The 26,862-nt window shown below is 43.3% G+C and overlaps 2 protein-coding genes across 2 annotated transcripts; both read right to left on the bottom strand.

Moving 5' to 3' along the window:
• Window positions 1–6,238: 6,238 nt before the first annotated feature.
• slc30a1a (solute carrier family 30 member 1a) lies at window positions 6,239–13,399 on the bottom strand. Its single transcript, XM_080791228.1, has 4 exons — window positions 12,989–13,399; window positions 11,999–12,737; window positions 7,594–7,955; window positions 6,239–7,078 (listed from the first exon to the last, which is right to left on the bottom strand). Exons 2-4 carry the CDS (start codon window positions 12,588–12,590, stop codon window positions 6,536–6,538), a joined length of 1,497 nt encoding a protein of 498 aa, XP_080647354.1. The 5' UTR covers window positions 12,591–12,737; window positions 12,989–13,399; the 3' UTR covers window positions 6,239–6,535.
• A 3,060-nt stretch (window positions 13,400–16,459) lies between these two features.
• On the bottom strand, window positions 16,460–21,637 carry nek2 (NIMA-related kinase 2). Its single transcript, XM_080790591.1, has 10 exons — window positions 21,363–21,637; window positions 20,157–20,374; window positions 19,707–19,947; window positions 19,506–19,588; window positions 19,284–19,410; window positions 19,102–19,190; window positions 18,734–18,912; window positions 18,019–18,073; window positions 17,587–17,672; window positions 16,460–17,243 (listed from the first exon to the last, which is right to left on the bottom strand). Exons 1-10 carry the CDS (start codon window positions 21,456–21,458, stop codon window positions 17,053–17,055), a joined length of 1,365 nt encoding a protein of 454 aa, XP_080646717.1. The 5' UTR covers window positions 21,459–21,637; the 3' UTR covers window positions 16,460–17,052.
• Between the last annotated feature and the right edge of the window lie 5,225 nt (window positions 21,638–26,862).

Below are 26,862 nucleotides of genomic sequence, written 5' to 3'. Positions count from 1 at the left end.
GTCAATGGAGGGGATTGCAACTCTAGATTCATCCCATTATAAAAATAAATCTATTGTTGCAAATTGCGGCTAATATACTGTAGGGGGGGGGGGTCTGATAAAAACAAAACAAATATCTAAATACTTGAAGTAACTTAAAAACTGGGAGCAGACGTTAAAATTACCCCGGGAGTGTTTCAAAGTAAAAAAGTAAAAACTCTTTAACCTAAAAGGCATTTGCAGCTACAGTTATAATCACCATCAGTCCATAGTATTGAGTGTGATATCCAATGTAATACATTTCTCTTTGGAACTGGAGACGGCATCAACAAACCTGCACCTGCAGTTCTTGTTTAGATCTGTATACCATACTAACTGACCATTCAGGCCAGCTGAATCTGTATACTATCACACCACAGGGGGGGACAGACAGTGTGACAATAGCCTCTGACCATAGACCATCCCCCGGATAGTCCACTGTGAAACTGTATGTGTGTGTGTGTGTGTGTGTGTGTGTGTGGGGTGTGTGGGGTGGGGGTGACAGGCCATCTGTCCCCCTGGCTTTGTTCATGGAATGTCACAGGGACACCAGCACGCACAAGTGTTACTTTTGATTTATTTATTCTACTTCATTTGTATAGCACCTTTCATACAAAACGCATGCCCTCTAAGAGCTTGGACCAATGAGGGTCAATAAGTTAGAAAGCATTTCAATAATGTGGGGCAGAAACCTCTTATCTGTGAACTTTTTGTGCTTTTCTGTAAATTTATGTCCTGGCCCACTTGATCACACAAAAGCATCAAAAGTAGCAGATCCACAAGCTCGAAAGTCGAAACGTGGAGCAAAATGACTCGTTTTGAGAGTGTAGATATGCTACTTTGGAATTTGAATCCTGAAAAGTAACAGTTTTGGAAATATTTGGTTTCTACCCGACAGAGACAATTTGTGGAATCGTCCTCCTCAGGTCTTAATGGGTTGAACTAAGTGAAACCCTCAGGACAAGACAGGAGTCATGATGAAGGGAGTATTCATTGTGTCAGGAGTGGTTGGGCAGGTGGGCTGAGGGGTCTTTCACTCTGGTTAACACAACATTTGTATGCGTGTCAACTGTCTAAGAATTCACACCCCCCACACATACTGGTTATTCAGTGGTTCTCTGGGATGGTTGACAAACCTTTCCGTACCAAGGACCCTCAGATCTATATATATTTGGCCGCGAACCCCCATGTGAAAAGGTTTAGTGCCAGGGACCCCACCGGAAGAGGAGATTCTTAATACAATTTAATACAAATTAGTAGTGCATTGTTTTTATTTCTAGATAGTTAGCGTGCCATATCTTCATTAAGTTTAATTATGACACCACATCAAAATATATTTCCAAAATACTATTTTCTTTCACAACAGGACACCGTAATGATCATTAGACTTAGAGAAATAACTCACCTATCTCCCTCCCGAGTCAGAGTTCACATGTAATTTGCATACAGAATCTGTGAGGGGACTTAATTTAATCGACTACATATTAATAATATATTTCATTTGAAAAGGAAATCCTCTCTTACACTTATGCCAGTGGGCCAGGCAGTGACTACCCTACCCTGTGCCAATATTTGCACCCGTGCCTAAGGTTGCCTACCCCTGCTCTAATCTGGCACCATTTGACCTTTACGATAGATGCTATATAAAAAGAGATTCTCCTATGATTCCGATCGAACCAAAGAACCACATTTAGTGCAATTTTATAGCACCATTTGCAGGAGACAATGGACAGTGAGAGTGCTACAAGTTCCATTTGGTTCAATTTGTTACACTCTCAAGAGTTACTAACGATACATTAAAACAGGATTTTACTAAGTATACAGGTCACAAAAGGTCAGCATTTTGTGTGCGTGTGTGTGTGTGTTGCGTACAAAAGCCCATTCTAAAGGTGCACAGAAATCCTGACCAACAGAAATGGGACAATAGAGAAGCCCTCAGTGCGCACACACACACACACACACACACACACACACACACACACACACACTCTCCCTCTCTCTGTGTGTGTGTCGTTCTGTCCCCACGGGTAACCAGCCAGTGGGCGGAAAGTAACCAAATACATTTATTCAAGTAAAGTATTTTTTTAAGGTTAATATTGTACTTTTTACTCTACTGCAATTATTTGAAAACTTTGGTTACAACTTAAGTTTCTTCACATGGACAACATGTCCATGTCATCTGAGCTCATCATCTGAGCATGAATTTACGTAAACATGCAGGATTTAGAAAGAAGCTAGAATTACATTTTTATTTTTCTACTTTGGTACTTTAAGTACATTTTATGACAATACTTTTGTACTTTCACTCAATTTGAATTTTGAACGCAGGTCTTGGGACTGCTGTGAGACATTGTGGTTTGTGGTATTGGTACTTTTACTAAAAGGTTAAAAGATGGGATACTTCTTCAGTTCCACTACTGCCAGCAGCACAGAGGAATGCTGGGTAGAGACTAGAGAGCCCCGTGCTCCGCTCCCTGCGTGTGGAATGTACAATTCCCCCCGCTTACATAAGAACCCCCCGGGACCCCCGGGCTCTGAGCTGCACTGTGGGCTACACACACATCCATTGTCAGAACCTTGGTCCACTGACTCCAGCCTGACCACACTGTGCCAGCCAAGTGCGCTGGCACTCTTCGCACCTTAATCTCGTGTACAACAACGCGCCGATACTCTTTTCAAACCGTATGTCTTTTGTCATGTACACAGCAGTGGTTCTCAAACCTATTGAACTCAAGGACACCCAAATTTGGCCGCAGACACCATGGGCTGTATTTTGCGTGTCTTAAGAACCAGGTCTTATTCCCTAACTTGAGTAAACTAAAGACCTGGAGGCGTGATCAATTCCATTTGGCTATTCTGAGTGGCCAAAAAGCATTGATCACGCCTCCAGGTCTTTAGTTTACTCAAGTTAGGGAATAAGACCTGGTACTTAAGACACGCAAAATACAGCCCCATATCTCAGTGGTTCTCAATTATATTTCCATCTCAAGGACCCCTAAATGAATGTGAATGTGCCCCCCCCCCAATCTGGAAGGATTTTGTGCCAAGGACCCCATATATTTGTGGCGTTAAAACAAAATTTGAAAAACATTTTCAAAGAATGTCAAGATTTTTGGAAAGTAGCTGACCCTGGGCTGGGGACAGTGTGGGTCGGGAACCCCTGCAATGCCACCATAACTCTGAGTTACAGCAACATAAGGGTCTGTTTGGTAAGGTAACCATCACCGCCTGGAACCCCCAGCCCTCAAAGACCTCGGGGGGTCCCAGACCCCACTTTGAGAACCACTGCCATTATATTTATAAAGAAATCTGAGTTTGTAGATCTGCTACTTTTGAATAGCAAACATACCAGTGTGCCGAATCTTTGAATATAATGTGTCTTTAAAGCAAACATTTGTCCCTGGAACAAAATATCTTCAGATGGGGGTCTAAATACATACTACTAAACATCAGTTTTTCAGAAAACTGTACACAACTTGGCACATCTACTTTCACTATTATTGCATGACATTCAATGATGGAAGTACTCACATCAGAAGCGGCCTGCTCACTCCTCATGCATTTAAGGAAGCATGAGATCAGTTCTGGGCTCTCCCCAGGTTGGCAGAGGGAGAGTAGCGCTCAGGATTACAGCTTAGGCAATTGGCACCGGGTGAAAATTTAGGGGGAAAAAAAAGAAAAGTCAAATAGCATCTGCTGGGTCAAGCAATAAAAGCAATTTCCCCTTGAAAACATGAAACATTTCTTTAGTGATACTGGTATAGCTCCTTTATAATGTATAACTGCATCATCTTTAAACTTTGTGGCGGGAAATGGAGCTCAAAGGTGAGAACAATGAATCATTGATTTCTTATTAAAATGGATGGTCAAAGTAGCTATTGAGTTACTTTGTTTTGTGGGAGAAAAATATATATATCGTCCCCGTCAGGTGTAAACCTCATATCCAAAAAACTACGTCAGAAAAATAATATTGAGATAAGGTTTCTGCCCGACAGTAAGGAAATTACACACTAACCGCTGAGAACAGATTTGAACCATTTCACCATTTTTAAATGTTTAAAAAAATGAATGGTTTTGGACATACAAAATGTTTAACAAACGTACAAATAAAACAAAGGGCACAGCGTTCCAGTTCGTCAACTGTACCAAACAGCAATATTTTTTTTATTTCACAATGACACTTATGACAGGTATTTTATGTATGCGTGTGTATGTGTGCGTTTGTGCACACACATACACAGCTATATATATTTAAATATATCAAAAACACACCAGCTGACGTCATATCTAAAATCCTCCAAAAAAAGTAAAATACAAATAAAACGTCCTTTTTCTTATTTGAACATAGAGCTTAAAGTCTCAAAGACAGAATAAGGAGTAACCAAAATGTTACAAATGATGGAACGTGTCAAAATACATTTCCTAGTACACAAGTCCATATTGCATACACATTTACTCCCAGTGGGAAATGTATGAATCATCATAATACACAATTGACATGTGTGGCAGAGATGGTGTGATAATAAGTGGAATTTTCCTTTTAAAGGGCACCGTGTGGATTTTAACCACTTGAACCCTTAGACTTAGTTGACCTGGGTCCCCCAGGGTTCTATACTGTACTTGGTCCCCTCATTTTTCACCCCCCCTGAACACCAAAACTCTTCACCGAAAATAGCCGATCTACAATTGGCTATTTCCAGCAAATGTTCACCCCAGAATAGGGATGCTAGGGTTTCAGTGGTTAACTCACTCAGAGCTGGACTACACGTCCAAAACGAACAACTAGGTGATGTTTGCATTCCCAAAAAGACTAATCTTATTAACTCAAAACCAGCAACGTAGAGTTGGAACTTGGGAATCTTTTTTTGCACGTTCAGTTTGGTCATGCAAATGTCGTGCTAGCTACCAAAGACTGTGGACCCTCAGCGTGGATTGTGACGGGGTTCTGTTCCCCCGAAAACATTCATGAGGACGTGTAATTGTAATTGAACAAAACATAAATGGAAATCAAACAGCCTCCAGCATATTGGTTTATACTGTAACTGTACATACAATAGTGTTGCATCAATGGCCTTAACAGTGCTCATTTTCTGTCTCAGGGCTTGAGTCTCAAAAAGCCTTTCTTTAGAGTAGACAAACGAAGCCTCTCTCTTTGCCAAGCGCATTCAAATCACTCCCCTTACGGCATTTTCAAAGGCCATGAGGGCTTTGGCCTACTGTTAGGTCTTTGACTGACACTGGGTGCACAGCCCTTACTGCCGCTCGGCATTGACTTGGGCCTCGTGGGTGCCATCCCGTCTCATGTACCGACCCCCCCCCCCCAAACACACCTCTTCCAGATTTTGGAAGCAAGTTCAGGCCCAAAGTGAACACCTGCCTTTAGTGGTCCAGGCGAGGGTTACTACTAGGGGCAGTTCAGGGAACAATTGGCCATCAGGGAAAAAAATAAAGATACACATGACCCTGTGGCTTTCAAGGGCTCAAAAACAAATTTGTGCAAGAACATGTTACATTGTGTGTACTCTACTCAGTGCTACTATGTAAAAGCAGGTTTTTAAAAAGGCAAAGTGACAGAGAGGCATTGCCACGGCGTTCTGGTTTCAACAACTATCAACTGCAATCAAAACTTAGCCAAGGCCAGAGAGGATCTGAGAAACTAAATCATTACAAAAAAACAATCACATTTGAAAATACTTTTACTACAGCATAGTGGTTTTATAAAACCAAATACACAAACAAATCCAGACAGGAAAGAAAAAGTATATCATTCAAAATTAACATTATAAAAGCATCTACAGAGAATTACTAATAACTTAAATACTTAAATTATTCTGCAATACAATACTCTTCCATTTGAGAACGGAGGCTAAGAAAATCAATTTGTTCAAAGCCTATGCAGGGAATAACAATAAAAATAAAAGAAATTAGACAGACTTCAGCAATAGGTCCATAGTCTTAATATGTGTGCTCTGACTTACATGTGTCGTATTATTTGCTTTGTCCTTTTCTTTTTACGAGGAGAGGACATGTCTCCGGTCCCTAGGAGAGAACATGTCTCCAGTCCCTACAGTCCTGCAGTGATAAGCTTTGGCACAGAAGAAACAACCATGACGGAACATGTTGACACTTCACAACACGCTGCTAAAAACGAGGGACACTCATGCAGGCCTAGCTCCAGTCCTGAAGGAGAGCCGTCAGTCGTCTCGTCTCGTCTCCCCCCCCCCCCCCCCCCAGTCTACATGCATTCACCACTGACTGTACTGACTGAGGAGAGATACCGAAATATAGATCTACAGGGAGAGGGAGATAGAGAGAACACAAGACCTTGCAGTCATAACGGGGGTAGTGAATGGAGAACGAAAGTCGATGGAAAAACTTCCTCCCTTGTCATTTCCCCATTCTATGGCTCCAGAAAAATTGAAAAAATAAGTCGTCGCAGCCCTGAAAATGACAGCCTGCAAACGGTGGCCCAGCATGTAGGTTCTAGAGCTGTCCCGTGTCTGTCTCTCCGTCCATCTCACAGAGACGACTCCACCTCCCTAGTGACGATGACCTCGGGTTCTTGTCGGGGGACGTCATCTGTCGCCTGCTCGGGGGCCTCGATGATTACTTCCATGGCCGCCGGCGCACTGTACTCGCCGGGAGCCTTGTTGTCGGGCTCCACGGCGCCCCCCGCCTTGTCCCCGGCGCCGCAGCACAGCTTGGGGGCACACTGAGTCCGACAGGACAGCTCGCAGAGGGAGTCGCGTGACTCCGAGTTGAAGGTGACGAACTCGGGCTGGATGGTGGTGGCGTGGATGCCCTCGTCGTGGAAGAAGTCCTTGATGCGCTTGGCCACGTCCATGTAGGAGGTGGGGTCGTGGCACTTGATGTGCGCCGTGGCGATGATGCGGCTGCCCGCCAGCTGCCAGATGTGCAGCTCGTGGATGGCCAGCACGCCGTCCAGGCCGAGCAGCCGCTCGTTGAGCCGGTGCATGTCGATCTGCTTGGGCACCGTCTGCAGCAGGATGAGCGCAGACTCCTTCAGCAGCGGGTAGGTGGTGTACAGCAGGATGCCCACCTGGGGTTGGCACAATTACTACATTAGTATTTGAGAGAACTGCAATTATATTGTCATAATCGTGTCCATGTTGAAAAATGATCATACATAAAAATAAAAAAAGCAGATGTACAAGTTTGTAGATCAGCCATTTCCTCTATTTTAAAAGTATAACATTAATAAAAAATTACGTGGTAAATTTCAGTTATTTGTCAAATCTGCCCGACGCACTCTTTTATTACGGAGCCAATAAGCCAAACAGAACTCAGATTTGTGTGACAATCAATCATCAATTATATGTGTGCTGGTGCCATATGTGTGCTGGAGCAGGATGCTCTGAACCATGATGATGCAGAGGGTGTTAAATGTGTGCTGGTGCCAGCAGGATGCTCTGTACTGTACCATGATGATGCAGAGGATGGGGAACTTAAAATGTGTGCTTGTGCCAGCAGGATGCTCTGTACTGTACCATGATGATGCAGAGGATGGGGAACTTAAAATGTGTGCTTGTGCCAGCAGGATGCTCTGTACTGTACCATGATGATGCAGAGGGTGGGGTCCAGGTAGAGCACCCAGCAGGGCCCTTCTTCCGTCAGCTTCAACTCGTCCAGCCCCACCAGGGTGTTGTTGACGTGCCCGTGGTCCGTGCTGTGGCTGTTGATGCAGGGTTTGCTGCAGAGCTCGCCCTCTGGGCACGGCCGCCACACGAACCTGAAGATGCACGCGTTGACCACCACGATGACCGAGCCCAGGGCGTCGCCCAGCACGTGCAGGAAGACGCCGCGCATGTTGAGCTGCGAGGCGGCGGCGTCTTGGGCCTGCTGGTCCATGCTGTCCTCGTAGGGTGAGAGGCCATTCATGATCTGCACGTCCAGTATGCCCTCGCCGGGGCTCAGCTCTGCGGGGGGGAGAAACAACAAGGTTTGTTTGGTTCATCGGTTCCCAAACACAGCTAAACCGAACCGGGACCCAGACCCACTTCTTGACCCACTTTCAAAACAATATATTTTAAAAGATTTTCTTTTACATAAATAATAACTAGAACTAACTAGAGCAGGGGCAAGGGTCCCCAACCTGAGACTCTTTGCTGGTCCTCAGACCATCCGCTGGTGGTCCACGACACCATTCTGCACAACGATTTGTTTTAAATTTGATAAACAAGATTCACATTCAACCATTACCTGTAGAACAGTATGAGGGCAACAGTCCAAGTGGAACACACAACACAAGGTAATGTGAAAGGTTATAATGGATAGTAAGCAGTGCATTTATATAGGCTTTCCCCAAAGTGTTTTACAAAGTGCATTATTCACCCATCCACACCGAAGGTGGAGGCAGCCATGCAAGGCACCAACCTGCTTGCTCATCAGGAACAGCTAGGGGTTCAGTCTGTATCTTGGTCTTGGCTCAAGGACACTTCCAACATGGAGCCAGGCATTGGACCGGAAAGCTTCTGATTCTATCTTCTTAGCATGTATGATTGATTTCAGTAGTGTCAAAAATAATCGAAAATTCAGCAATGCATCACGATTCGGCCGTGCAGCAATGCAATGCAGCCATGTAAAATAATCTAAACCTTTATAATAGTGCATATAATATTACAAATATAATTCAAAATAAGATTGTTCAATATATCTGACTGCTTGTATTGACTCATGAAAATGTGGCCATGTTGTGCAGTAATATAGATCTATTATAGAATAGAGTATTATTATAGAAAAGTGATGCATTGCAATGCATCGTAGAATCAAATCGTTACGTCAAATCGTAATCGAATTGAAAAGGCAGTGCACACTTCTAATTGATTTCGCGCTCATTCAAAGAATAAACGGTACATCGGTATCGGCCCAGAATTTCAGATATTCAGTGCATGCCTGATTTTTTTCATGAGCTCCGCTCCGGGGTTAAAGCAAAAACAAATCACGGGCCGTCCCAATCTGTGTTTTGTGAAACCGTGTGAAAGGAGTCCTTCACTATTGACTAATGCCGTTTCCTACTGTTTAGCCATTATCATTCTAAATACAGCCAACAGGTTGAAGAAATTACAGGCTGAGGCCTTTAACCTTTGCTTTTATGAAATAACCAATGCCATTAGGGTTTAACAGAAGATGCTTCCGAACATCAATTTACACAATAGAACAAGTTTGATCCATTAAAATACTCTTTAGTCTTCTAAAAATGACAGAAACCAGTCTCAAGGCGACTGTGAGAATCCATGGGAGCTGCATCTCAATCGGGTGGAAAGGAGACACACAGAGTCTCTGACTGTGATTCACAGCGTTGGGCCTAGAGACCACCAGGGGTCCAAATGGAACCTTATCATGGGTCTGGAACTGTGAGTGTAAAGGAACTCCATTACATGCTCCGGCTCCATTTCCACCAAGGGCAGATTCAAACTGGGTCCGATTGATTTGAACCATTCCCAAATATGATTTCCTGGTCCCCGCTGGCCAGCATTCACATAGGCCATGATTCCTCCGTATTCAAAATGTACTTGAGTAAAAGTACAAAAGTATCAGAATCAAAATATACTTAAAGTACCAAAAGTTCACAAGTTCACAATGTATAACAAACCTTTGAAAATAGCCAACATTTTGAGCATGTAGATTTTACATGACTGCCAGAAAGGGTTCCCCCCCCCCCCCCCCCGCCGATGAGAAACAGTGTTGTGTACTACTATGACATATCGCAGAATAATCACTACAATGAAGTGTCTTAAAGGACAACTTTAGTTTTTTTCAACCACGGTTTATGTTTTAGGTTATTAGAGAAAGTAAAAGATGAGTGTTAATTCTTTTTCATTTGCTGCTTTCTTTCGTTTTAGGGACTTTAGCTCTTTTTGACAGGGGGGCGGGGGCATTCGAACATGGGGCTAAAGCTAAATATGTATTTTTTTTTTACAAAATGTTATGGTGATTTATTTTTGTATTATTTACTATAGTCCTAAAATAAACCCCAGGAAATTGCATCTGGCCACAGAAGATCACAGGATCTACTGAATGTAGAAGGTAGCCTACTGGGGGAAGGCTTATACTGTGTGTATAGGCTCAATATGTCAGTTTGTCACATTCAATATATCCTGTGATCTTTTGTGGTCAGATGTAATTTCTTGGGGTTTATTAGGACTATAGTAATTAATAAAAATAAAAATCACCATAATAATAATTTGTAAAAAAAAATACATATTAGCCCCATACTCCCCCGCGCCCCTGTCAAAAACTGCTAAAATCCCCAAAACAAAAGAAAGCAGCAAATGAAAGAAAATTAACACTCACCTTTTAGTTTCTATAATAACAACCTAAAACATGAACCTTGGTTGAAAAAAAACTAAAGTTGTCCTTTAATGTGAGCCACACAGTGTTCGCTCTCACAGACGTGGACCCCAGCCAACAACTGAACGCTGCTACGTCAAGCCGTCACAACAACAAAACTCTCCATAGTAACACACATTAAAGGAAATTCAATCAGCAGTCAGGCAGCATGAGCTAGTACACAGTACACCATGCTGAACCCAACGGTCAGCACACACAGAAAGATAATAGTTGCCTAGACGACGTCTAGAACCGAAACCCAACCCCTAACCCAGGAAGAACCTTTCGGACTACGGTTCTTTAAATAAATATCAAGGGTTTGATTCAAATTTAAAGCACTCCCAACCAATTAAATCCTACATACTCCGTCGACCGGTGTCTCCCAACATTGACCCAAAGACGGTTCTCTAGACTCTAGAGAGCCATATGAGGAAGATGACAGGTGATAGTTCCAAAGGACCATTTAAGGGCCATTATTTGGCCGTGTGCACCTGAGAAGGAGCCGCTAGCTTCTTGTTTCCCAGGGTCATTCATCAGCAGTTAATGCTGCGGCCGGGGTTGTCTGCTCCCCGGCTAGGCTGATGTATGTCCCAGTGGCAGCCATCAGCGGGGGAGGGGGGAACATTTTAGGATGAGTAAATAAATGCCATTTTTACCTTTGGGTTTCACTTTCAACCCTAACCCTAAAGCCTGGGAGTAGCCGATCTACAAGCTCACAACACATTTCAGCACACAGCATTGTGAGCTCGTAGATCTGCTATTTATGGTGCATGAGTTTACACTCGCGAGCAAGCAACTACTAGTACTATAATCAGGCATTACTTTCCCTAATTGTAACATTAAATATCTATAAAGAAAGATTCTTTCTCACAAAGTCCATTTCTGAAATTGTAATTAAATTCAAATTGTCACACACACACACACACACACACACACACACACACACACACACACACACACACACACAATTGTGGATGAGTGTCTTAGGTCAACAAAAAGAGAACTTTTTGGCAGCATTACATGTTTGGACTTGTCAGTAAGGACTCACTCACAACAAGCAAAGATTTTCTTTTCTTGGCTGAGTCACACTGTATGTAGAATAGATAAGCCAATTTATAGCCTATCTGATCTGTATCAGCCCATACAAAGTGCCAATGTAGATTGTAGAGGCTTCAATTTGGAATGTCACTTTAAAGAACCCTATTACGAACTGATGATCCGCATTAAACACCCTGTTTTAATGTTTAGCCACAACAGTAGCAATTGCATTGCACATAGTATGGCAATAACTTCATGACAAAGCTTAGCCCTGATACGATCCCTCAGTCCCTACTACCGGTATGGTGTATTGAGAAATCTCCTCCTATCAGCCTTTGGCTCTGAATTATACTCTTTTGTTAAGATGTGCACACAAGGGGAGAGAAATAATGACAGAAACAGCTACTGCTCATCCAGTGTGGGTAAGTCCACCCATGAGATATTATTATACAATATGAGTTTCAGACGGGGCCACGCCATTAGGCTACCCTCGAAGAAGAAAAAAATGCCTAACTATTGACCAATACCAGTTCAAAACGGTAGTGTCGTGTTAATTCCACTTCCCACTGTTTCATCATCCAGAGCTACTCACCATGGCCGCGTCTCTCCGTGTTGACACCGTTGGGACTGTTGTGGTTGCCCACCAGGTTGTTTGTCTCCTCCCCGGGCGACCCGCTCCCAGAGGACGGCCTCTCGGACTTGCACAGCCTCTTGTTCTTCTTCCCCCCGTGTGAGTGACCCCCGCCGCCGTGAGAGTGTCCGTGGCCCCCTCCGGCGTGTCCGTGGAACAGGCAGAGCCCTAACAGGTTGACCAGGAGTCCCGCGGCGCCAACGCCGATCACGACCTCGGGCTGCTTGATCTCGTGCGGCTCAGTGAAGCGCTCCACGGCCTCCAGGACGATGGTGAAGCACAGCGCCGTGAGGAACACGGCGTTGACCAGCGCGCCCATCACCTCGGCGCGGATCCAGCCGAACGTGTTCTTGTTGGTGGACTGCGTCTTCTCCGAGAAGCGCACGGCCACCAGTGCCACCACCAGCGCGATGACGTCCGACAGCATGTGGAAGGAGTCGGACAGCATGGCCAGCGACACCGTGATGCGGCTCACCACCACCTCCACGATGAAGAAGCCGAACGTCAGGGACAGCATGCAGAGCAGCCGGACACGGTTCGGCTCGCACGCCATGGTGATGCCTCGGTCTCTGGTCCACTCCTCACCCTACTTGCAGTGTGTCCACACGCCCCGGTGCGGGACGGGACTGTCTGACCGAACGACTGTCCCCTCGGTTTGATTTCAAGCTTGTATTGTCCCCGAGCACCGATAGGCAAATATCTGGGGGAAAAACAATACAAATGCTCCTGGTTTTTCCAACGTTCTGCAAATAAATCGTCCCTGATTCTCACCACAATTAAAATGATTCCAATTAAAAACCAATAATAATGCATCAAATGTAAAGTGAAAATGACAATAAAAAATAACATTGGGGTGAAATCAGGACAAAAACAGATCCACAAGCATCAAGCTGAGCTTGTATATCGGCTATTGTCGCTAACTGGTTTCAGGTGTGCGGTCCGAATCCTTACCCCTTTCTTCACAACCACGACCCCGGCTGTCTGGCTGCCGCTGGATGACTGGCTCGTTCCAAGTTCCGTTCTAAATGAACTTATCTATAGAACTAGATAAGGTTTTGTTCTGCTAGCCTGTAAGCTAGCTGACCAAACACACACACACACTCACTCACACAGACGTACAAAACCAGGCTAACTGGTTTAGCTAGCTGGCTAACCAGAGACAATACGAGCTGAGGCTAACACGGTGCTAACTTGTTTTAGAATGGCTCTACAGCGGGGTCGCTCGGCTCGTTTCTAGGATCCAACCGTGCGACTTAGATTACATTAAAATCCCCCCGATGTTTAGATATTTCCGAGATGTAACCGTCCAGACCGTCCGTAAGTGATCATCAGTGCGTCTTCTGCGGGGGGATGTGATGTTTGCAGACGGATCAAAGTTTGCACCCGAGCCGGCAAAGTTTTTCCACACGGAACAACACCGCCGTAGACACGCCCCCCAGCTCGTGCAATTGGCCGCTCCGGCGCGAGGTGGACGTCGATTGGGGAACGTCACGGATAGGCGGGGCTAGCTGGCCGGACAACGGCGTTGCTACGCACGCTACTGATGAGGAGGTTGGGCAATGTGTTACAAATATTAAAATGTCGTTTTCAGTCATAATCAACTTTTTTTATATGAAGTATCCCAATCTGATTATTATTATTATTATTTATGTCGCAAATTTGACAATCTCAATCAAGTTATTGCATTACATAAGTTTTATAATAATTGAAAATGTATTATAATTAAAGCTAGTTTGTTAATATGTCCTTACATTTTCTGATAACTCACATGACCCACCTGAAGCATGGCTTGTCACCCCGTTACCTTTCTGAATAAAAAATGCTGTTGTTGTGGGGTCTATGAACTCTATTCAAAGGGAAACTGATGACCCCTGGTGGTGGAAGATATGTACGCAGATCAAAAGTTCAATTGTGACTAAATATGCAATAGGACCCTAACTCAAGGACCTTGTATCTTATTCACATTGGAGGAGCCCAAACTATGTTAGTGAGCACAATGCACTATGCAACTATAACACCTAGGAAGTAGGAATGTGTACTTCTTTTGAACTCCTCTGAAAGATTTGGGTCAATCTTTTACATTATGTGGTTGTCAAAGTGGGGTCCAGTGACCCTCACCCCCTTTTTGAAACCAGCTCCTCACGGACTCGCCCTATACACTTCCACTTGGTTTGAGCATAGATATAATAGAGACAGCACTGGATGGGAAGGGAATCCCGGTGCAACGGTTTATGTATACCGGTATATCTGCTCAAACCGAGTAGGGCGAGTGATGAGGAGAAGCTTTCAAAAAGCTCTCAGGGTTCCTAGAGCCATTTTGGAACCCCTTCAATTAGAAGGGGTTCCAAAACGGATCCTTACATTACAGCCAGGTCTGTAACTCAAGAGTTATGGGGGTCTTGTGTGGAAAATACCTGGAGAACCAGTTTTATGTATTGAACTTGATCAGATACAGATATTTCATGGTTTGAGGAATAAACTATAGCAGGGATACTCAAATAGATTTACCTGTGGGCCACATTACAAAAATGGCAAGGGGCCAGGGGCCAGTAGATAAAATTACGACATTAATGATACTTGATAACTTCTCTCTTTCAATTGCTTTATTTTCGCAAAATGTATCAAAGTACAATGTGCATGCACACAATATGTAAATAAATAAATGTGTTACATTTTCTTGCATAAACACAAAGAGCTGTTTCCATAACTGCACAAATTATTGCACATAACATGAGTAGCTGTTATAATAACATAATAACATAACATGAGTAGCTCTTTGCCTGCCTGCCTGCCTGCCTGCCTGCCTGCCTGCCTGTCTGTCTGTCTGTCTGTCTGTCCATGAGTAGTTATTTGTCTGTCTGTCAATGAGTAGCTGTCTTACTGTCTGCCTGTCTATGAGTAGCTGTCTGCCTGCCTGTCTATGAGTAGCTGTCTGTCTGCCTGCCTGCCTGTCCAATTGTCCATGAGTAGCTGTCTGTCTGCCTGTCTGAGTAGCTGTCTGCCTGCCTGCCTAATTGTCCATGAGTAGCTGTCTGTCTGCCTGTCTATGAGTAGCTGTCTGCCTGCCTGCCTAATTGTCCATGAGTAGCTGTCTGTCTGCCTGTCTATGAGTAGCTGTCTGCCTTCCTGCCTGTCCAATTGTCCATGAGTAGCTGTCTGTCTGTCTATGAGTAGCTGTCTGCCTGCCTGCCCAATTGTCTATGAGTAGCTGTCTGTCTGTCTATGAGTAGCTGTCTGCCTTCCTGCCTGTCCAATTGTCCATGAGTAGCTGTCTGTCTGTCTATGAGTAGCTGTCTGCCTTCCTGCCTGTCCAATTGTCCATGAGTAGCTATCTGCCTGCCTGTCCAATTCTCCATGAGTAGCTGTCTGTCTGCCTGTCTATGAGTAGCTGTCTGACTGCCTGCCTGTCCAATTCTCCATGAGTAGCTGTCTGTCTGTCTGCCTGTCTATGAGTAGCTGTCTGCCTGCCTGCCAGCCAGCCAAGTTGGTTAACAGAAAATAAATTGTTATGGCTGAGTAAAATAAAATACAATAAACACAATTTGCCTGAAAATAGATTACCCAGCTATGACCTTTTTCATGAAAAAAAATGAGTAGTGATATGGCTGACTGAGTAAAATAAAACAATCTACCTGAAAATAGATAGCTATAAGTGAAGAGCAATTTCCGCAATTACCATTTACGCAATTTCAGCAATATCCGCAATTTCCTTTGCCACCATTTCCATTTCCGCAATTTCCATTTCCACCATTTCCGCAATTGCCATTACCATTTCCAACTATTAATGGCAGCTGGGTTTCATCATTCAAATAAAATAGAATTCTGTCCGTTTAGCTATAAAATTATGTCAGGGAATAGGGATACACAGTATATGTCTTTCATTTGCATTGCATCTCCCCCCCCTTATTTTCGTTCGAGTAATAGTACAACTCTAATAGTATTACTTATAATAATGTAATTAAAGATAACTTCATTCAGATTTTTTTATTTTTTTTTCATTTTCCAGATTTTTTTTTTTCTTCTTTTTTTTTAGATTTTCATTGGTGGGCCAGTCATAATGGTCCCGCAGGCCCGATGTGGCCCGCGGGCCTGAGGTTGAGTATCACTGAACTATAGCATCATGCATGTAACATCCATTATTTAATGGAGCCCACACGCTACTCCCATCAAAGCTTTCCTCGTTTAAACCCACCTCTTCAGACTTTTGACCATTTTAACTAATAAGTAATTTGTTTGATTTGGAAAGCAAGCAATTATCTAGAAAAGCACTGTATAAAAATCACATCAGTTCAAAACAGCTGCCTTTAATAACAAACGTTCATGAACACAATGTTCAACTAAACGTGTTCTTCATGTAACATAGAACCCACCACCATTACCTTCACAGATCACCACTACAGTCATTTACTGTAATTAAGTCAATCTACTTCAGTCTACTCCTGGATGTATGGAACGTACTGTGGTTTAGGTGTATGAATATTGAAACTATACACAGCAGAATCAATAAATATAGCAAAAGTTGGAACATTGAAATGTAGTTTCCACTACATAGTAGCATCAGCTAGCTACCACTATAATAAATCTCCACATTATACAAATAACAAAAATCTCTCAACACAGTTCGTTAGGGCTTGACCATTAATGGAAAATATATCAAAGCTTTAGCACCAATAACTGGCCATCATGTAGGCTAATCGAATAACAGAATCAAGATTATATACATACATTAAAACAATTAAATACTTGTTTTATATAATCGACTAAATCGATTAGTCTGATTAACCATGGAAGCCTGTATTATACTTTGTTGTACAATGGCGGCATGCAGAAATAGGCAATCTACAAGCTCATAAAGCACTTGTAGAGCAAGAGCAAGTTTCACTTGCACTTATTGATTTCACTTATATTGATTTCAAGTCCTAGGGACCTCGGCTATCACCCAGCCCTATAGTGCGTTATCACTATACAGTCTCAGTAGTTTAAAAGGAGTCATTGGTCACATTACAAAGAAATGTTCAGCGAATGCCCAGGAGCTGACGACTCTTAAATGTGTAGGTTCTCTCCACTTCGTCCAGAGTTGGGATGTAGATATGGGTCTTCTTCAGATATAGCTCGTGCCGATCAGGCCTGTGGTTCTCTTTGCTGTCCCCAGCAGCAAAATGGACCTTCTTCTTGCCAGGACTAGGAGACAGCCTCTCCTCCACATCTAGGAGCAGACAGGACCAAGTAAATAAAAGAGCCAATTACACGCATAGTCATTCTGGATCTACATCAGATTACTCGGGCTGAGAACTTGAATTTATGGTTGTCATTCAAGTTGTTTTGTCATGAAAGTATTATTGTTTTGTCATGCAAATCTTATTTTCCCTTCAACTCACCACCACTCCACATTCGTATTTTATTAAAAATGTTTAAAAAAAAGATATTCTTTTATTTACACAAGTTAAAATAAACAAACACATTTTTAGATTCATAACAGTTGATGCCATCAACAGCAATCTGCAGCAACGCTCAGTCCTTGTGCCGGGGTCTGACTTGGCAGATCATACCTATTTCAGACAGGTCAGGGAAGTAGGGAGCAAGGGCTTTCCGCTGCTTTGTAGGTTGGTTGTAGTTCTTTAGAATGTTCTCTGCTCTGAAACAAGCAAACCACACAGTGCCAGGTAAGACCAAAAGCAGACAACCTCAATTCTCAACCTATTTTTATTTAAAAGACGGCAAGTTGATATGCATTAGTGAACTCTTGAGTGTACAAATGGAACTTTACGGGTCCATTTGTATACTTTCAAGAGTTCCAGACCCAAAAGGGTCCTTTTGGTCCCCTGGTGGTCTATATTGAGAAACATTGACATAATGACACATTAGCGTTCCCAAACAGACAAGGTAAAATGATAATACTTGTGATTATTACTAGTTCTAGGATTAAGGTTTGCATGGTCAAGAATAAATAAATAAGAAAAAAATGCTCCCGCCGGTTTCACCTTGTGATCTTTTCATCCAACATCTGCTCACGAACGCATAGCTCCTTTTCCCTTCCTGTGATGAGGACAAGACACCAAACATCATAATTCATGCAGTGAAAATAAATACAGCTCTTTGCATAGATCACATAGCAATTTCCTGAAAAGTAACAGTTTGACATACAAGGTGAAAGTACACCCGACAGTAACGTGCTCCCATTTCACCCGAGGTGCCATATCAGGTCATTTCTAAGGCTTTGGATACATTATCTAAACCTGTGACCTGATTTGGGACGGTTCTTGCAAAACTGCTCATATCTAATCTCGCCGGCAGCCAAGTTAGATGTCATGTCACAGATCACAACAACAGACACGCGCTGTGACCGGTGACGTGGGCAGAGGAATGGTATAAATATGTAGTCATATACACTAGTTTGCCATTTTTGGCTTCTTTTGGCCGTAGCACATAATGTATTTCTTATTATTTGTCAGTCAGTCATATCCTCGCTGTCGGCTGCAAATATGCATGTCCAAATCCATTACCTTTCCAAAAAAAAAGAAAAGAAAAAGAACCTGCCAATGGAATGGATCCAGTTATTTAGTCACAAGCTCTGCGTACTGCGTCACATTGTTAGCTTGTAGATGGGTTATCTTGACAAGTAACACCTTCCTATGGAGAATAAATGAGGCTTCTGGAGGACAGCGGTGGTGAGAGAAATGACAATAAAACACTCACGCTCCAGCCTCTCCTCACGTTCTTTCAACACAGTCTCTCTGTCTCTCAGAAGCTTCTCCTTCATGCGGAGCTCCGTGGTGGAAACAGGGGCCGCTTCCACAGGCTTCTGCAGGGGCCTGGCTGCACCCTCGTCAGACCGCCTGCGGCCCTTCACCTTCTTCTGTTCCTCAGGGGCGTTCCTACACAGGGTTCCATCAACTTTAAAATTCTATACTGATAAGTTATTCTTATTCAGAATTTTATATTTTAAAAATCTGAATTCAGACATTAGTCTGGAAACGGTTATCTTTCTCTACTCGCCTTTCGTTTTTCCTCCATACTTATCCAGACTGGGAAATTGCGCAAATAAAGTCACTACTTTTGTATACCTGCGTAGGAGGAACCCTGGCTCCTTGATGATCACCTCTGCCAACAAGTTGTTGTCAAGGATGGCATCCACCGATGGCCTCTGATAGTCCTGACAACCAAAAAGCCACACCGTTACACTGTGCTCATCCAATGAAACCAGACAGCCACTTTATGTTTGTTGAATTCTGCATTGATGTTCAACCTTCACGTTCATCATTCTGGACAGCAGGGAGTTGAGCTCGTCAGAGTATCGGTAAGGGATCCGTCTGAACTTGCCCTCTCGGATCTTCTCGGCTAGGTCCTGTTGGTTGTAAGCGTTGAACGGAGGCCTAACCGAGAGAGGAAAGCACGCAAGTGTCAGATTCTTGACAGACAAACACCACAACAAATTAAAACTGGTAAAAACAAAAAAGTCAATTCTCACATTAATGCGCAGAGTTCGTAGAGCAAACATCCGAGTGACCAAATATCAGACTTCTCGTTGTAAGACAACCGATTGACTTGCTCCTGAAAAAGAAAAAAAAGAAAATATGCATGGGTGTATGTAGAAAAGCTATGGCAAAAACAGTGAAAAGTCTCAAAACTTGAAAATAAGGCTGTAAATGTGGGAACAACAAACACTTACTGGAGACATGTAATAAGGTGTCCCAACGAACGTCTTGGCAAAGCTGGTGTCATGGTTCAGGATCCTGGCCAGCCCAAAGTCGCCCAACTTGACGTTCTGCTTGGCGTCTAGGAAGACGTTGGCCGGCTTCAGGTCGCGGTGGAGGACGGTCACGCCGCCATCGCTGCGCGTGTGGCACTCTTTCAGGGCTAGCGCCAGTTGTGCCATGACCCGCAGGACATACTGCTCCTCTAGATAGCGCCTGGAGACAGATACACACCATTACAGATGATCTAATGGAGCAATGGCGTAAAATGCAGGGATAGGTTTAGCAGAATAACTGATTGCCATTGAGTCGACCATTGCTTTGTTTGTTCAGCAACAGGGGTCCTTCATTAATGTACATAACTGTGAAACATACAATCATTTAGTTTAGCTTGATTGTCCAGTCCTATGCAGATTAAATCTCACCTTTCTTTGATGCACCCAGCAATGACGTTGGAGAGGTCTCCTCCCTCGCAGTACTCCATGACAATGTACAGGGTGGTGTTGCTCCTGTCGATGATGCGGTCGTGGTATCTGACAATGTTGGGATGCCTCAGGTCCCTCAGGAGATTGACCTCTGACACCAGCATCTGCTTCTCACGGTCACCCATGGTTCCATAGTCCAGCTCCTTCCATACCAGCATCTGTTGACAAACAAAACCAAACAGGTTATGTAGTATAGTCACCATTGGGGTGGAAAACAAGTTAGCTTTCAGGAAATGGAAAGATAAGAACCTGTGTCCCAATAGATCTAATAATGGGACATGAGCAAATTGCATGATTAAAAAGCCCCCTCAGCTATGAGCTCAACAATATCCGCACTTAGCTCTCTGAAAACAATTTATTTTTCCCAGTTACACCTGGGAAAAACAATCGATTCAAGTATTTTGCGATTCGAGTTGGTGACCGTGTAATCACAAGTAAATAAGAGGTAACCTATTTGGTTTGTATTTGGATAACAAACTTTGGATAACAAAAAAAAAACTATTGAGTCAAGAACTGGTCAACAAACTACTAGAAAACCAATCTGGGAACCCATCGGCAAAAAAGGGGGAGATTACTAGAAATCCAGCTGATGCCAGCAGTGTAGTGTTGCTGTGGAGATAGAACACACAACAAGCTGCTCGTACTCGACTACTTGTACACAAGGAGCACAGCCTAGCTTATACCACAAATGATTATACCTGTAAAATGTAATGTAATGTAAAATGTTGCCGTCATGTGACAAGGCTGTTTTGTCATTAATGACAACAATGTAAAGACTCAGGTGTGAGTCTGTGCCATAGACTGTAAGGTCTGTGCCTACAGTGTATGGTCTGTGCACAGTGCACACCATAGACTGTGGTGCACACGCGCACATATGGCCAGTGCATGAACTGGGTTAGCCAGCAGGGGGCCCTTGTAAACTGGGTTTTTGACTCAAAACAAAATCTTACTTTTCATTACGTCACGTGTAGCAGAAGCACTGCAGACAGACAGAATAGTGAGAAGACTAGCATTTCATAGATTAATTGATATTTTTATATGAACATGTAAAAATCGATAAAATACATCTACGAGAGTCTTAATCTAAGGCTAGACTAGTATCAATCGGCATGTTGTGCGAAGAAAGGAACAAACAAAACAACTTACTTTGCCATCGGATTTCCTCCTTATCTTCTGACATTTACCATAAGAACCAGAGCCTATGGTGAATAAAACCTCATATTCTTGAGCAGGGGACGGCATCTCCCAAAAAATGTAAAAGGATCTATCGTTAATCAACAAACAACAAACATCAATGTGATCCAGTCATAAACGTCTACCGTACCCACTGTAGAAGTTTCAACTAAATACTAGACAGATTATTATTAGTAGCCGCCCACTAGCCTATGTAAGGGCTAAGTATTTTGTAAATTCTGTTTTCTTCAGCTTGTTGAGTTGTTGTTACGAACTATAAACCAAACATCTTCTTCTTGTAGGTTAACAAACCAAACAGGAAGGAAGCTCTCGTTTTAAATCGGTGCGAGAAGATCCTCGCATCTGATTGGCCTATTTTACTCTGTACTCATGAACGCTGATTGGCTTCCCCACTGATACGTTTCTGTTGCGTGGCAACTGAAACGCCGCCAGGTTGAGGCGGTAGTACAGCGTCGCAGTAGTACAACATACTGACTGAGCATTTTGTAATGTCTCCAGCAGGCGGCAGCAGAAACACGCAACAATGTAGACGAATGGACTGTTTCACAGGATGAAATGCAGCATCTTTTTGTTTTCTCCTTGTTTGTCAGTGGTGGTTCACTGTCTGACTGTGGTTCTCAAACAGTTTGGTTTCGAGAACACCCAGTTTGGTATGCAGATTAGGCCAAGGAAGGACCGCCATAACTCTGAGAGTGTACAAATGGACCCTGGCTGACCCATTTGGTTCCTAACTAGCTATACGTTGATTATTGTTAATTTCATATACTCACATGGTAGTTTACAAAACTGGAACATGTGAATATTTACATCATTAATAAAATGGAAGGTGAAAGATAAAAGCACAATCCATCCATCCGTTGTTGTGACATGCACTATACAAACTGCCTTAATTAATTTGACGTAGGCCTACTTTTTTCCTGTGTCATGAATCATGACTAGGCCTATGTAACAAGCTCACAACTTCCAGATCGGCTATTTCTAGAATTTTAAATTGTTATATTTTAGATTGGAGTCCACACCACAGCCAGATACATAACATTTTGTAACAGTTATTGTCTTGTTCTTTGTGTTTGTATATGTGTTTCTGCATACTTACTTGCTGTGTCGCAAGACAAATTTCAGTGTGAACTGACAATAAAGTACTATATCATATCATATATCAGTTTGGGGGAACTTGAAATGAAAATGTTTGAGAACCACTGCTTTAGACTTGTAAATTACCCAACCCACTCCACCCCTCTGCATGGTCTGGTTGTGTGTTTGCAATGGTTGTGTGTGTGTGTGTGTGTGTGTGTGTGTGTGTGTGTGTGTGTGTGTGTGTGTGTGTGTGTGTGTGTGTGTGTGTGTGTGTGTGTGTGTGTGTGATCGTTGTGTTTTACGTCTTGCCTGGAGGAATGGACAGACAGGAGTCAATTGTTGTGATAATTCCCCATCCCAAGAGTGATACTAACACTGCATATATTGATTAGCTTTCAACACCATGGAGTGATCAAACAAAATAACACACGCACGCACGCACGCTACTGATTTAGAAAACAAAAGTACATGACAAAAAGTGACATGGAACAAAAATCTATCTGTATTAGGCTGCATGTGAGAGAAAATCATTAAAATTGTGTGGATATTCATGAATCTCCCCCTAGGTATCAGAGCCTAGCAGCTCTTGCAAATCTACAGGCCTGCACAGGCAAATGTTTGCAAGCAAATAGGAACATGGATTATGTTTGTAGACATAGCCTATAGGCTTAAGACATTTGAAAACAGAAAAGCAATATACCCTAGGCTTAGAACAATAACGCTGCACGAGTAAATTTCACCCTAACAATAAATTGTATTTATGTGATTTTCATAATGCTGCTGATGTCTGGGATGGGTGGGTCCTTTCAAGGACTTCAGCAAAGACTTCAGCAGGATAAAATTACCCTTGTGTTTGTCTGCGTCCTGGCACACACTGTCACCTTCTCCACACACACACACACACACACACACACACACACACACACACACACACACACACACACACACACACACACACACACACACACACACACACACACACACACACACACACACACACACACACACACACACACACACACACACACACACACACACACACACACACACACACAGCGAGGGGCTTCCTGTGTGACACCAGAATTTGACCTCATCCAGTGTTGCCAGATTTTGTGAGAGAAATAAGCAACCAGGTCTAGGAGAACAAGCCCAAAAGAAGCGACTAATAGGCCACATGAGAACTTTAAACCAATACTGTATAGATTTGAAAACAGCCGATCATAAATAATATAAATAATACTTAAAACATTTGGAAGCAAGTCCAAATAAGCAACTACATTTTAGAAACAATCCCCCCCCCCCCCCCCCAAAAAAAAACAAAAAACAACGCAACAGGCAACAACCAATATAAAAGCGGCTTTACAGAGAAATAAGCCCAAAGTTGCTTTTAATAAGCAAGCATGGCAACACTGCCCTCATCCAGGAACAGTCACTTCAGGGGATCCGAAAGAGAGGCCTCTCTGGGAAACATAGCCGATCTACAAGCCCATGTACGCGCCAGGCTGCGGTACGTGGTGAGCTTGTAGATCGGTGAAATATACTGGCGTGCAAAATCAGGCATAATAACACGACCCCTGTGAGACAGATTTTGTGACATAATTTGGCTCAGCTGTGAGCCACTTGGCCCAGAGAGCTACTCCTGAAATGTCACACGGCGTCATTAATGTCTCGCGGCTTTGATTGGTCGGCTATAAATGCCCAGAGCCATGAGTCATCACTCATCATGAGCCTACGTCTTGTAGCCTACAATATAAACTCACACATGCCATGACTCGACTATATCATGAAGTATTGTATGGCATGAGAAGAATGGTCCTGCAAAAACGTATCAATGCCTTAATGGGGTCCAGGGATGCCTTAATGGGGTCCTTGAGGGGGTTCCAGGGTTAATTTAATCATTTAAAGCACTTAAAATGATTACAACACAAAAATAATGTGTGAGTAACTACTCTATTTCTGTTCATTAGATTTTGATCTTTGATCTACCGTGTTCAAACTTCAAATGGCCATAACTCGGTGACCATTGCAACCATTCAGCCCCCCCCCCCCCCCCAGCAGGGGGAGGAGCTAGGAGAGTGGGTGTGTCCAGTGGCTGCTGCAGCAGTGTGACGTTGAGCAGCTATTTGCGTCCCTCCAGGCAGCAGGCAGGTCACCCTGTGGCCTGGCAGGCTGCCTGCGTGGCCTTCATTCACACATTTGGATGCCTTTTACTGTCTGCTGACTCAAGACAAGCTGCAATCACCTCGACAGGGGACAGCTATAAAAATGCGAAGCTATCTCTGTACTTGCTAAACGTGTGGGCAGTGCAAAAAGTACACAATTGTACTACTCTGCTACAATTTAAAGTCCGGAATTCAAAATGTAGCCTACTTGACCAAGTGAGGAGCTTTTGAAAACGATTCAAAGTGGCACTGAAAGTTAATTAAGCTTAATATTACAACAATACACACAGCCTCCATGACTGTGCAATCTTCACGGGTAGTAAAGCCAAAACTAAACATGGGGGAGCAGCATTTCGTTTTTTATGCACAACATCATGGAACAAACTCCCAGACAACTGCACCACTGTTATTTCTTTTAAATCACAGCTAAAGAACTTTCTGATTGCTGACGGACGCCTCATACCTTTAAACAAACATCGTACTCTAGTCTAAACAAACATTAAAAGTCCATAGACTTGGCTTCCACATGACGTCACACGGGGTAATTCTTTCTTTACGTAATTATACTGTAAGTCTTGGTTGCCAATATGACGTCATTCCGAAAGCTAGACGTTGGAGAGGCTAAAAAAGGAGCAGACTAAGTATAGACCACAAGGTTTCTATAAGGTTGAAGTGTTTAAGGCTCAGGGAAACAGGAGCTGTCTGCGAAACTTGAACCACCAGCTCTGAGCTCCCAGTGAAAGACACCACACTTAAATAAACACTTAACCCATCTAGTGAAGTGCAACCTTAATGACACCGTCTGTCTGCACCTGCTTCTACCTCTAAACCTCGCCTCATGGCCACATGTTCACGTACACATCTGCACATCGCAGTTGTCGGGCAGAAACCTCTTATCTCCGGACAGGGGCGAATAGTTCTTATACCGATAACTGTAAAAAGATATGTTAATGATGTAGAAGATTTAGAAGACTTTCCTGGGGGTCATTATGTGTGTAATATGTGGTTTTAAATATTTTAGATTTTAGCAGTGAGCCCAGTGTCTCTGTTGTCATGGACACTGGGCTCACTTACTTCCTGGATCAAGGAAGCTTTGAGCAGAAGGAGGCACGGTAGGAGGGCATGGCGGAGGGCCAGCGGTGAGACACAGGCAATGGAGACCCACCAAGAGTTCTGTAGAGCCAGCGAATATAACACTTCCGGTTTACTTCCGGGTTGTGAGCAAGCTTGGACTTTAAAAATAGTCCCTGGTTGTGAGCTGGCGAATATAAGGGCTTCAGAATAAGTAAATAATGTTATTTACCCTTATAGATCTTATGGGTCCATTTGGTTTCATTTTACAGCACTCTCAAGAGTTAAAGATCTACATATCACAGGTTGTTTTCTAATCACTTGCTTTTTGATGTGCACAGAGAGTGCACAGTATACAATTTTATTTGAGGATCTAAACAGCAGCAGCTATCCACAAGGAGGAGCAGTGCACCAACGCATTATGGGAATTGTAGTCCAGGAAGTAAGTGAGCCCAGTGTCCACGACATTAGAGGCACACACAACACCATATTACACACATAAAGACCCCCAGGAAAGTGTTCAAAATCTTCTAAACGTCATTAACGTGAAGTGTCCCTTCATCGCCTTAATTCCATTGATCGATTCCACACAATTGATTGAGTGATCTTTAAAATAAAGATGCTGTGAAAATGCACATGGCCCACCCATCTGACCGCTTAACACCGTGTTAACGCCCACCTGTAGGATCTGCCTCAGTAACTGCAATGTAAAGAAAGAAAAGCAAATATACAACATCAGGATCTTTACGTTTTATTCCAGCACAAGTTCTTTTTGTGTTGTAAAATGGCTGTGTCGCTAGGAATTAAAGGAGAAGTACAAAATGGAGAGAAAAAAAAAAAAAAGACAAGACAGTTCTAGTAAAATTCGTTTAAACCCCTATGTGGTGTTTCATTTCCTAAAACCATGATCTAGGAAAACAAACTAGATTCCCCCCCCCTTACCCCATGCCTTCTTTGGGGAGACAGGGGTCAAAAAGAGATGATGCTTCATTACTGGTCACTCTCACGTTGAAGGGCGACCTCGAGGGGCCCCCGACAGCCCCCCCCCCCCCCCCCCACGACACACACAAACTGCTTCTTTATCGACCTTCACCGGACTCATTCCATACACGGCTGTCACATGTCTACAGAGGGCAGACGGA

The sequence above is a fragment of the Protomyctophum bolini genome (genome assembly GCF_963924005.1).
Source record: "Protomyctophum bolini genome assembly, chromosome: 19".
Classification (NCBI taxonomy): Eukaryota; Metazoa; Chordata; class Actinopteri; order Myctophiformes; family Myctophidae; genus Protomyctophum; species Protomyctophum bolini.
The sequence above is the reverse complement of the archived record's forward strand: the minus strand, read 5'-3'. Positions and strand labels throughout refer to the sequence as shown.